We start from the raw sequence: 12,427 nt of genomic DNA, 5'->3' as shown, positions 1-12,427 counted from the left end.
CACCAGCCTAAGCACACACCATGTGCCCGAGGGTATGGAATGTCTGTCTAATTTTCCAGTCCTTGAATACTTACACAAACACACATAATACATATATAGCTATGTAAATAGCTATAAAGTAAATAGCTTACATCACAGATCTATCATTTTCAGCTCTGAAAAAACAGGAAGTTTTAGGGAAGAAGGTGTTCCCAAACAAAAGCAACAGAATTTACAACTGCTATGATTCACAGGTAGGTGGCTAAGTACATTCAAGTTGCCTTCATTTCCTTGGGAGAAAGCTGTGCATGCAGTATAATTGTGTTTGCAATAGTGAAAGAGCAATTTCTGGTTTTAGAGTGATACAAGCACAACACTTTTGCTACATATTGAAGAAATTCATTAGTATGAGGGTGGCAAGGCGCTGGAACTGGTTGCCCAAAGTAGTTGTGGATGCTCCCTCCTTGGGAGTATTGGGGATGGGGCTCTGAGAAACCTGGTCTAGTGGAAGGTGTCCATGCCCATGGCAGGGGGGGTAGATGATTTTTAAGGTTCCTTCTAGCTCAAATAATTCTATGATTCTGTTTGGAAGTACCATTGCAAAACAACTTACCATCCCTGTCATAATTCGCATTACAGTGTTCTGTGGACTCTGTATTTTTGAAAGCATAGATAGGCTACTTTAAAGGGAATGAAATTTCTCTGTGGCTTTGTCTTATGCAGAACTGTTTCATAATCCTAAATGATTGGTCACAAGACTTGGTGGAGAAGGAACATATTTCAGATAGTGAAAAGAGAAAAAAATTGTTGATATAAAATTGAACCCGCTGCAGCACTAAGTCACCTTTCAGACATAAGGAAAGAAGGTAGAAAACAGGTTTACTCACCAGAGCTCTCTTCTGTTTTCCCCTTCTCATTGAAACATCTTGGGTTACTTATGGTAACTATAAGAAAGCCACAAAATTCCTTCATTATTTGTCTTTTTAAAACCTAGTTTGGCCCGGATCATGGGAATAGCACAAGGAAAGAGAAGTTTATCATAAAAACTCTGTAATACTTTGGAATTTTCCTCCTTATGAATTTGACTTGATGACATTTCTGAGGGTTTTTTATTTGCTTGTTTGGGTCCTTTATTTTGTGTTCTGTTCTGAGGTTGGTTTTTTTTTTTTTGGGGGTGGGGGGGGAATTCCAGTAAGCACAAACTTTCCATAAATTTCAGATGGTTTTGCTATGATGACTATTTAAGTTTATAGCCTATTTGATATACTCAAGATTGGTAATTTCCTGATAGTAAATGTCACCAGGAATGTACAGTATTTTGTCTGTGCTGCCAGACTGGTGAACAGAGGCTGAAATTCTTTTGGTTGTCCTCAGAGCTATCAGAGTTTGGATGAAGACCAGCAAATAATGTTTTTCTGATTTCAGTTCATCTACTGAAACCAGTTGCAAGGCCTACTTTAAAGCCCTTGGCTTATTTCCAGTAGTTATGGAAGTCTTATTTATCGGGTATGGGTGCAGTGCCTGGGGAAGTTCTGAAAAATAATGTGTGTTAAGAGATTAAGTACAAAAGGCAAGGCCATAATTCAATCATGCAAAAGATATATTTACAATACTCTGCTCTCATGATTTTCAAAGATTTTTCTCAACCCCAAAATCACCCTAGATCCATCGTGGCTGTTTGGAGCTTTGTTTCTATAGGTTGGTTTAATTTTGAATCCTTCTATTTAAAAATACACCCCAGTGCCACCAGGAGGTGTCTGTGTGCCATTTTTTGGTTACTTTCTGGGGTGCTTGCCTTTTTTTATTTTTGTGGGGGGAGCTCCATAATAATGCCATAATAGTAGCAGTTTCTGCAGAATCATTGTTATTAATATTATTATAGACTGTTGCTGTTTGCACTTCCAAACAAATGAGGATGTTGTGCTTGTGTCCAGAGAGTCCTTAATTCTTTCCACGGATGAGAGAATTACAGATGAAAAAGACCTGTTGAGTCATCCATCTTCTTCCCTTCTGGCATGCCCTGTTCTCTGAAATATACTGTATAATGTATTGAGTGAGGATATCAGTCTGTTGCTAGGGAAATGATGACTATAATCAGATGTTACACAGTCTACATTTTGACTGCATTGCAGGATCAAAAATGAGGCTGTGAAAACAAAGATTTTTACTGAAACACTTAAGTTGTGCCCTATTTGTACTTGTGTATAATTTCCAGGAAGACTGGAGTGTATACTTCAAAAAGCTAAATATCTCACAGTATTTTTATGATGCATATTCCCATTTGGTCTGTGGTGTTTAATTGGAAAGTACATAGTGTAGTTTCAGTGCAAATACAGGCATAAAATATATGTAGATCCATAGGGAATAACAAATAACTACAAGAAATTCTATTACACTTCAGCCTAAAGTAGAGCCATTTTTATTACCACATAGATATTCAGAAGTATACATCAGAGTGAATAGTAAATCTATTTTCATCTGAATGTCAGTTTGGGAGAAAAAAATTAATTGATAAAATATGCCTGGTGATAGAAGGTATGGTTCAGTTGGAGTCCAGAGGGTGTCTTGAAAATCCTTTTCCAACCAACCTAAAATACAGTGTGTTGCAACAGGCACAAGCACTACTTGCAGATGCTGTGTCTGAGGGAGGGCCATGTGCAGGAATGACACTTTTTTCATGGCTGTACAGTCAGATTGAGTTTTTCTACTTTTTATTGCATCTTCCAACCAATTAATTTTGATAAAGTGCACACAATCCTTGTTGAGAAGAAATAGTTAGCTTTAAAACAATTTCCAAATACAATGGCGTGTTGTATGGGTTATGGAAAAACTTCTTAAAACGTTAAAAGCTTTTTAAGTTTAGTAGCCACATTTCTGTGAGGATAGATATGTTTTTCACGCTACCTGTGTAACACCCCAAGCTTCAAGCCCCCCTCCCTCCCCAAATTTATGCATAGTGTTGGTGTTTTATATTAATCTGTAACTATAATTTTCCACCGAAAGCCTAGCATAGCCTCTTCCAGGACCAGTTATTGGATTCCCACAAGTGATGGCAGTCCCAGAACACTTTAAAGTAGATCCTGACCCCAAGGACTCACCTATGTTCTGTTCTATTGATAGAGGGAAATATTAAAGCAGCAGATACATTTCATTACATGTGCTCCTGCATCAATAGCCAGCTGCTCACTGAACTGGAGAGAACGTGGGTAACAGAAGACATTTTACAGGCAAGTGAGTTGACTGAACTAGTAGGAAACACAGTGAAATTTCACTGATACTTAATGATAAGCTTCCCACATCAAAGACATAGCTAATACACATTGGCTAGATACTTGCCATTTGAGGACCCTAATAATAACAACTGGATTCTACTAAGAAAAATACATGGTTTTGCTGATGAGCACATTTTATTACTGAGTTTCTTTGCACAATCATGTGCTGTTTTTTATTGAAAAGAAGAACCTGCAAATAAAAATATATGAGTAATGAAATTGACTTGTTAGCATGCTGGGTGTTTTTAGCATGTTTTAGCATGTTTTAACGTGTTTTAGCATGTTCGCTGCCTTGGAAGACTGTTTCTGGGTTCATACTTAAAAACTGTTTTGTGTATCTGTTTGCAATACCCATGTTTGATGAACACAATGAGACATAATTTACATGTTAATGCAACAAACCAGATGGCTTATTTGCTAAAAACTTACCTTAAGAACTCATAAGCAAGTCATCACTAGCACTGGTCTTTTTATAAACATTTTGTTTCAGGGTACTGAAGCACGTGTTGCCTGAAAATACCAAGAGATCATTTACGTACACACATCATGCATTGACAAGTCTGTCCTGTCCTGCATTCTAAAACATCAGCAGCTCCTAAGCCATTAGGTAAAAATCAATGTAAAAGGATAGAACATGAAGTCCTGCTGCTTTCAGAAGATGAGGATGCTTTTTGTATGAGTGCACTATATTTTTGTTTAGCTTTACTCTCTGCTTTAAAACTTGTTCATATTTTGTTAGCTCACTATTAGATAGTGAGCTAACACTCATCCACATTAATAATTTCTGTCCCTACTCTCTTTCAGGAAAAAATAAGTTCAGCCTGAACATGTAGAGAACAGTGAGAATGTTCCTGCCACTACCTTTATTTCTATTATTTTATTATCTGTGAAGTGTTTCTGCTTTTTAAGAGCATTTTGTGTTCTATGTTAGAGAACAAGAGACATCTTTGATTCCATTAGAACCTGGTGATACTAGGATTGGTCTCAAGGGTACATGCCCCAGATTTATGGATGCTTCTGTTCTAGAGTACTGTTGTGAACCTGAAGTTGGTTCTGAAATCAAAATATCACCTAGAGTTGAAGAATTTGTCTTCTTTTTAGCTATTATAAACACAGCCTAACTGTTCATCATATGATGGAGGAAGCTATTTTGTGCACTGGGCCCACCTGCCTTACTATCAAGAAAATATATGCTCCTTATATTGCTGGCCTATCTTCTTGGATTCACACTTCCTTCCCGGCTCTGTTGCTTCTCTCATGAAAAGAACTTTGAAACAGACCCCACTCTGTGCATTGACTAAAAAGATTAAGTGAAACAGTCTTTCCACTACAAGATTTTAGTCAGTCAATATACAGTAATACAGTGCTCCATGTATTTCTAGGGTATTATTTTACATCAGGGAACCACAGGAAAATAAACCAGCCAGAAAGAGATGCAGAGCAAAACAAAGTAACAAGTCAGCAAAAATACAGCATTCAACATTGGAACACTGCGGAGGTAAGGCAAACTCTGTCAAAGCTGAGGTTACTACACTGTGCTCAGTCTCAACAGCAGCTCTCAGTCTTTTCTCTGAACAAAATTCAGTGATGTTTCTGAAACATAAAATTAAAACATTAAGAACACCTGAAATTCTCCAATTTAGCTGAGAAAGGCATTCATACTGAAGAATTTCCATCTTAACCCCTTTGGTAGTTGCTCCTCCTAGGCACCAGGTATTTAATTATCCATTTGCACTCCTATAAGGATAAACCTTTCCCCATTTCAAAATTCTGGAAAAAAATGCAAGAGAATTGACACAGATGAGGACCAAGTACACTGACACTTTTTCACAATCAGAAATTGTATTATGGTGAACTTTTGGCTCTAAAATGATAGTTTGATGAAGTAACAAAGTGTGTGCTTGCTGCTGTCTTCTAACACATGCTTTTTGAAGCACATGGCCAACATTATTGGAAATAAGCTGAAGAAAGAAATACCAGTATCTTTGTCCAATTACAGTCCTAAAAATTCTGTTTGTTTCAAGTGGACAGGGAACCTGAATCCTGCAAGGGCAATGAATATAGTCATAGACCTCATTATGGAAACGAGAATACAGACTTTGTAAGAGATTGTCCTTCAGAGTGATCAAAGCACTGAAAACATCTGTCTAAAGAGACTGTAAAAAAAACCCTCCAAAAATGAAACAACAAACCCACCACCATCCCACCAAAGCCAAATCTTTTAAGGATAAGGAGTATTCTTTCATGCTGATATTCCAGACCTAACTTTGTTATGTCTATATAACTTTTTGGGAAGATCTTTCTAAGATAAGCATGGATTAAACAGACATTCAACGGTCACGAACACAATAAAATAAAAAGAAGATACTGGAAGAGAAGCCAGAATGTCAGGTGAACTGAAAAAGATAACTAACAAAAGCAAAAATAACCCAGGTAAAATCTGTTTCTGCCATCAGTGTCCTTGTTATATGTTGCAATTAGGCAGAAGTAAAGGTGTGAATATATTTAAAGTAGCTCTTCTGTAATTGCTTTGGTAACAGTAATGCTCAAGATACAGTGCTGTGACTTGGCACAGACTAACCACATGTTTACATTAAGTGAGGCCTGCTTGTAGATGCTACAAAAATGTCCAAAATTAAGACAGCAAGCACAGTTCAAGTGATAAATCAAGCACTCATACACTTTTGGGGGAAGAGGAACATAAATAGCCTGTTACTCTGCTAAAATTAACAACGTTATTTTCCATCACAAAGAGATGGGTCTCAAAAACCAGCAAAAGACACCATAATTTGTTTAAAAACAAGAAAAAAAAAGAGGAGAAGCAGAAGAAACAGGTACAAAATAGAGAGGAAAGGCTGAAATAAATTTTATTTAACAACACAAAAGAACTAATAAGGAAAGTATACTGAAATAAAGAAAAGCAGTGAAGGAAAATAAGGAAAACCATCACTTTAATATACTGTAAATACTTATTTCACTATTGCCTTTTTCTGCAACATTTTACTGATGATGTTTCATGGATCATCAGTAAAGTAACACTAAAAAAAAACCTCTAGAATCCTATTTCCTTCTGGCATTTGTGCTAGATTGACAGTAACTAGTCCACGACAAAGGGCAACCAGTTCAGCTTGATGACTTGATGCAAGAGAGAAAAGGAGAGAAATAATTTTTAAAAAGTTCAGTAACAATGTGTTAAGTTTGAAAGGAACACCAAGTGAAACAAATGAATAAGAATTGTTTAAGGATAACAGTATTTCCAAAGCAAATGGACTACTTCTCTTACCAAGAAGATAGGGCATTTGACAGCTAGTAAGACAGCAAGGCATTCAGCTTCCAAACACTAGAAGGTGAGAGTTAATATTACACGCATGAGCCACAAGCATACGGCTGGCTTGTTTTTATTAACACTAATAAATGATCTCATAATACTGATCAGAAGTGGGTTTTTTTTCCTCCACATATCTCACAAAAAATTTTCAGGTGACAAGTACTATGATACATATGGTAGAAACAAACAGCTGTGGCCACAAAGATGTTTTGTTAACTGATGGTTAATATATTCAGGAAGCAATCACACTATTCATTAGTAAAAGTTTACAAACATTAAAAAGTGCATAACATTTGAAACCAACAACACAAAAATATATATAATATATATATACTATATATAAAGTGACATCACCTCCTATTAATAAAAGAAAACAAATCTTCTGACCTTGTGATTGGTATTTGTGTGATTGCCATGGTTTACTATCAGTCACTCTCTTCACTCACCTTAGTCACACAGAGGTGTGGCTGCCCCATTTTGCAGCATTCAGCCTCATGAATGGCCTTGTCTATTGGGGCAGGACGAGGGGGAAAAACAAATCAATCAGCAATAGCTACTGCAGAACAGGTTATTAATTTGTAGATATTTTAAGTGATGTCCTGGATGGACAAGCTATCCTGGTATTTTGATGAAGGCCCAGTTTGGACTGTCATTTTGGAATAGATGAAATGGGAAAAAATCTAGTCTTTGGGTGCTAGATGCCAAGTCTCTCACCTCCCTTTCCAACTCCAAGCCACAAGGCTACTGTAGCAGATTCTAGCACTTGACTGTTCTGGTGCATCAGAAGCAGGCTACTGGCTGTGCAAACTCAACAAGCCTGATCAACTGAGGCAAAGGCAAGGAATCCAAAAAAATCCAACCCCTTGCTGGATCCAGCCCAGGAGCCACTCATTGGACTATACTGCATTCTAAAACTCATTTCAGAATACGTAATTGGCAAAAACCTATGCCAGTTATTTTCCCATGTGTAAACAAGGCCTATCTTTTACAATGTGAATCAGGAAAACCTCTAGCACCATGGAATTAGTTTGAATTTTAACTCATATTAGGTTATAAATGTATTCTTAAAACTACCATAACAATAAAATACTTGGAATAACATTTTAAAAAAATATCTCAGAGAAAGATTAAGAAACTGGGACCAAAATTAGAAAAATGGGGAAGAATAACATAAAAGATTCAATTTGAGTCTCTGATATGCAACTAACTACAGGCGAGTGGCAAAACTGTACCAAGGACACAACACACGCTCAAGTATTCACATTAACAAATCGTTTTGAAGGCTCATCTAGTAACAAATTAGAGTGTTGCTGAGTCATTTAGGTTTAGGCATAATCAATTTAGCGGTTGACGTTTAGATCTATCATGTGCACATCACCAGCTTATGCAAAAAACCAGCCCTTTCAAAACGTGTGGTAGAAAAATTCACAGTAACAGAAATATTCTTCATAAGCAGTTGAGAAGGGGCAGTGTGGAGCATCTAAGTTGTACAATACAAAAACCATTGTAAATAACAGAGCTGTAAAACAGATGCAAAGTTCTAAAAACAGTGCTTTCTTTACAGTTCTTATAATGGGCAAACACTTTGGCCAGAGAATTTTAAACTCTGAGGATCACACAAGCCTTTGCTTACGGTACACAATTAGATCCTCGGACGCTTCAAAGGCCATTTGCTACAAGATTTACCTGTTCTACTTTCTAAAAGTGTTCCCATCGAGTAGTCATTATGAAGGGATCCATCTGATGACACTATCCCAAAAAATCAATACATGTTCAACCATTGCTAATGACAGAGGTAGAGAAAATTCTGTCTTCTGTCACAGCTTGTACCCAGATTTTTAGCATTGTGTTGAGTGGGTTCCAGCAGTGAAGACACATGCACTTTCTTTTCTACCAGCTTGCTCATGGAAATAAATTTGTTCCAGCACTCTTGTAGCCTGAAAACATCCAGCAGCTGCTCCACTCGGTCAAAGTCGGATGTCAGCTTTCTTGCTTTGCTGCCTCCCCTTGGGCCTCCCCGGTTTGCTCACTTGGATTTCGTTGTGCATCTCCTTCTCCTTCTATAAGACAAGAAAAAAGGATGAGTAATCCACCCTAAAATAAAGAAAACCCTGATTGTTCATCTGTCAGCTTAAAAAACAAAGTAAAAAGAAATTGAAACTGAAATATGAAACTCTTTACTACTAAGATAGCTATACTTTGTTTTAGAAAGTGTCTCTTAGAGATGCAAATTCCTAGCTGCAATCACAGTATCACTTTAAATAAATACCAAAGGTAGCTAAAAATTAATGAATGTAACAAAAACAGTATTTTAAAAAATTTCTTCAGTATGATGCTGTAACAACATAAGAGGAAAAAAAACAACTCATTGCACCAATCTGAACAGAGTTTGCTACAAAGAGATGCAACTTCAATAAAAACAACAGTTTGTTAAAGCTGCTTTAGTTCTGTGCATCCATTTTCAGCATCACGTCCAGCGCGTTCAGCCCAGTCATCTCACTGCAAACCACAGGATGACCTGAGGAACAGATCACATCCTACAGAGGCACAGTGAGCACGCAACTCACAGTTTGTCTAAAGAAGGCTAAGGAAAGCACTGTCAAATGCTTTTACTATCTATATGCAAAGTATTGTATTTTATATCACAATTAAAGACCTCACAGGTTCAGGCAACAGGAAGATGAATGCAAGTGAGACACAAGTCCCTGAACACTGGACTGATCAGCTATAGATACACAACAACGTTAATAATATTATGTTATTATTAACGAATAATGTTAAGACGTACATTGTCTCTTGTATGTTGCAAGGATTCTGAGTAATTTGTACTGAAATGGCTTGATAAGGGAAGAAAATTCCATGGCTAGGCTGCAAGGAGGTTTAGATAGATGTAGCAGTGCCTCTTAATTTTAATCTATAGATCTTCAGAATGAAGGCAGGGTTCTCAATGCAGATATTTATTGTTTTCACATTTCAGATCACATGGTGCATCTGCAGATTTATTTCTGTTTATAGAAATAAGCATCATAAACGCCTTCTCTTTTCTGTGTAGAAGAAAGAGCTCGCTGGTAGGGAAAAAAAGTTCTTTGCCTTGCAAAGAACATTGCAAACAGCTTAGACATGACAGCTGTGTTTTGTGCATGCACTGAGTAGGCAGGAAAATGCCTCAAAGGATACTGTGAATTATCACATTCAACCTGATGAAAAATTGCATGGAAAGTCGATTATCTATTAAACAGTGAAGTTTGTTCTGCTCATTACAGGTTGAGTAGTAAATACACAACTGTTTTACAAGGCACTTTCCCAGAAAACTCTTCTTCACTTTCACCTCTCAAATTAGAAAGGATTCCATCAGGATGGGTCTATATGTGATTATTTACTATTGGACAGAAATCCCTTTTGCCCCAGTTGTCTAAACACTTTCTAAAAACCTCCTACATTTGTTCTGATGCTGCAGAAGATGCGATGAGTGTCATTTCGGGGGGTCATTTCTTTTTTGCCTGTTCTGCCCTCAGTTTATTCTGACTACTACTACGTGGGCAAGCCAAACTTTCCTGGTGGAAATCTTATTAACAAAAAGAATAGGAAAAAGTCCCAAAACTGAAGAGCAAAAAACACTCTTGCAAGTATTTGCGTTTAAAAGAAAAATCACTCTTGGACAAAAAGCCGAAACATTTCACTACCTTAGTGTTAAACACAGAGCACAGAAACCCAGGAAAAGAGCACTAAGATTCTAATATACCACTTCTTGAAAGATTCTTCTCAACTTGCTGAAAAAACTCACTTATCTAAACCGATTTAATCTATAATGCACTATCTTGGTACCAGCTTTTTCTTTCTACTGGCAGAGCTCTCCTACCAAAGGCTTTAAAATATATTTACAGAGATAAATTTGCTTTTAAGTTCTGAGAATCCCAAAATTACTAAGCACATGGCTGTTCGTCCTTTAAAACCTGATGGCTAGAAACTCTCAAGAGCAAGATTGTAATATTTACACAGCATTTTGAAACCATCAGGCAGTATTAAAAAAAGAAACAAAACTAAATAATACAATACTCTAAGCCACAGTACAGTGTGTGCGTTGGTCAGCTGGCTAGAGTAACCAGTCCTGCTAATGTACAGCTTTTAACTCAATTTTCTTCCTGTAACATTACTGATGCTACAGTGCCTATCACTATTCCCCCTGCTAACACCCAAAACATTTCTACTATGGGCTAAAATCAATTACTTTCACTCACTAATTTCTACAGTCAGTTCTTCATTCTGGTTATATAGGTCTTTAACACCCTATTACTACCCTCATTATTTGTAGATGCTTGGAGCATTACAACTTTTACAAGGAAATGTCCTTTTCTGTGTTCTATAGCACCTAGAAAAGCAGCCGTTTGTTTTAGAGATTAGATCTGCAGAGACTTGTCCTCACAGTTCATTGTATTTTTACCTCACTACTTCATTTAGCTACAACCTGCAAGATCAAGTTTCTTGGATTGCATTGGTTACCTTGAGAGTGTTGAGCAGAAGAGCTACCTGCTTATTTCCCTGCTAAAAATCTTTCTTTTGCTTCTGTCTTATGATTTCTCTTCCAGTTTTCTATCTATCAGATGTATATAGTGTTGCTTTTACTTAATTTAGATAAAATGTGTTGACACAGTCCTTGGAACCTGTATTTTGGTGTTTGGTAAATATATCCATTCCATAGATAATAACAGGTTGTTAGCTTGCTATGGACAAAGAAAACTGGGACAGTTGTTTTGCAGGGAGAGTATCATACCGTAATTATACTTATTATACATAATTATGCAGTAAACTCTTGATTATCTGTCGTTGGCTCATTGATGAGGGGATTAACCAACACTCCATGTATCAGCTACTGAGTAACAGAAAAATACATTGTCTTTGAACAAGTCTAGTGCTGTTAAAAGCTGTTCTGTTTCTGTTTTTACAGGAAATGTATCTGCAGGCTTTTCAACGTGAATGTACTAAATATGCTTGGGTAGTTTAATTTACATATGTTTTATAACCACCTCTTTTTTTCCTTTAACATCTGCATTATCCTACTCTGCCATTACTCCATGCAGTTGAAAGCAAACACACTTGCAGTTCTGCAAGAAAATGCATGCAGATGTAATAGGAATAAAAGAAAAGAATCGAAACTTGATGTCTATATTTATATTATTAAGTAGTACTTAGCATAAATTGCTTGACATGCACCTTGAAAGAAATAAGATATAGCCCCCAAATGTGTTTGCTTCTTAATCCTGTCAGATGTGATGCACATATGCATCCTACAAGCATTAATATATTCTGAACTGGGATTTTACATGCAAAATATTTTTTAGCCTCTCTTGATATGGAATGACATGATGTGATAACACACTAATACTCACATGAATGCTAGGTAGACAATGCCTTTTCCAGTAATGTTTTTTTTAGGCTTTTACTTGGCCCCTAGTTGTACTAATAACACAGAATTTAAATGTGCTTTCATTTTATCTAATGGAAACTGAAGAACCTTCTGAAGAAGTATGCAGATGTTTCTGTGTTTCTTCTGTCTAAGGTAATTTTATGAACAGCTCTGTGTGTTTTTCTGCATTGGTTAAGTTACCTGGGCTTTAAAAGGGATCATCAAGAAGAACGAAAGAGACTCCTGAAAACACATTTCTGGCTTATAAGAACTCCACTGTTTAACTTAAAAATAGGGATTGGTTTTATCTTCTAAATGGACAAGATCAAAGATGATTTTGATAAGTGTAAATCTGAGACTGAAGAAAATTAAAGCACAAAGGAACGTTGGCATTATGCCTTTCAAATGGCACCTACTTTTTATTTTTCCAACATTTTACACCTG

The 12,427-nt window shown here is 36.7% G+C and overlaps 1 protein-coding gene across 2 annotated transcripts in view; it reads right to left on the bottom strand.

Annotated features, from left to right (window-relative positions):
- Positions 1-6,093: 6,093 nt before the first annotated feature.
- The window catches only part of PKIA (cAMP-dependent protein kinase inhibitor alpha), a 44,341-nt gene continuing 38,007 nt past the window's right edge, over positions 6,094-12,427 (bottom strand). The window contains exon 3 of one of the 2 annotated variants that reach the window (XM_038127700.1): positions 6,094-8,639. In XM_038127700.1, coding sequence (XP_037983628.1) covers positions 8,560-8,639 — 80 coding nt within the window. In that variant the 3' untranslated portion in view covers positions 6,094-8,559. The remainder of the gene's footprint in view (positions 8,640-12,427) is intronic. The other variant, XM_038127699.1, reaches the window with a different exon arrangement.

The sequence above is a fragment of the Motacilla alba genome, chromosome 2 (assembly GCF_015832195.1).
Source record: "Motacilla alba alba isolate MOTALB_02 chromosome 2, Motacilla_alba_V1.0_pri, whole genome shotgun sequence".
Taxonomy (NCBI): Eukaryota; Metazoa; Chordata; class Aves; order Passeriformes; family Motacillidae; genus Motacilla; species Motacilla alba.
The sequence above is the reverse complement of the archived record's forward strand: the minus strand, read 5'-3'. Positions and strand labels throughout refer to the sequence as shown.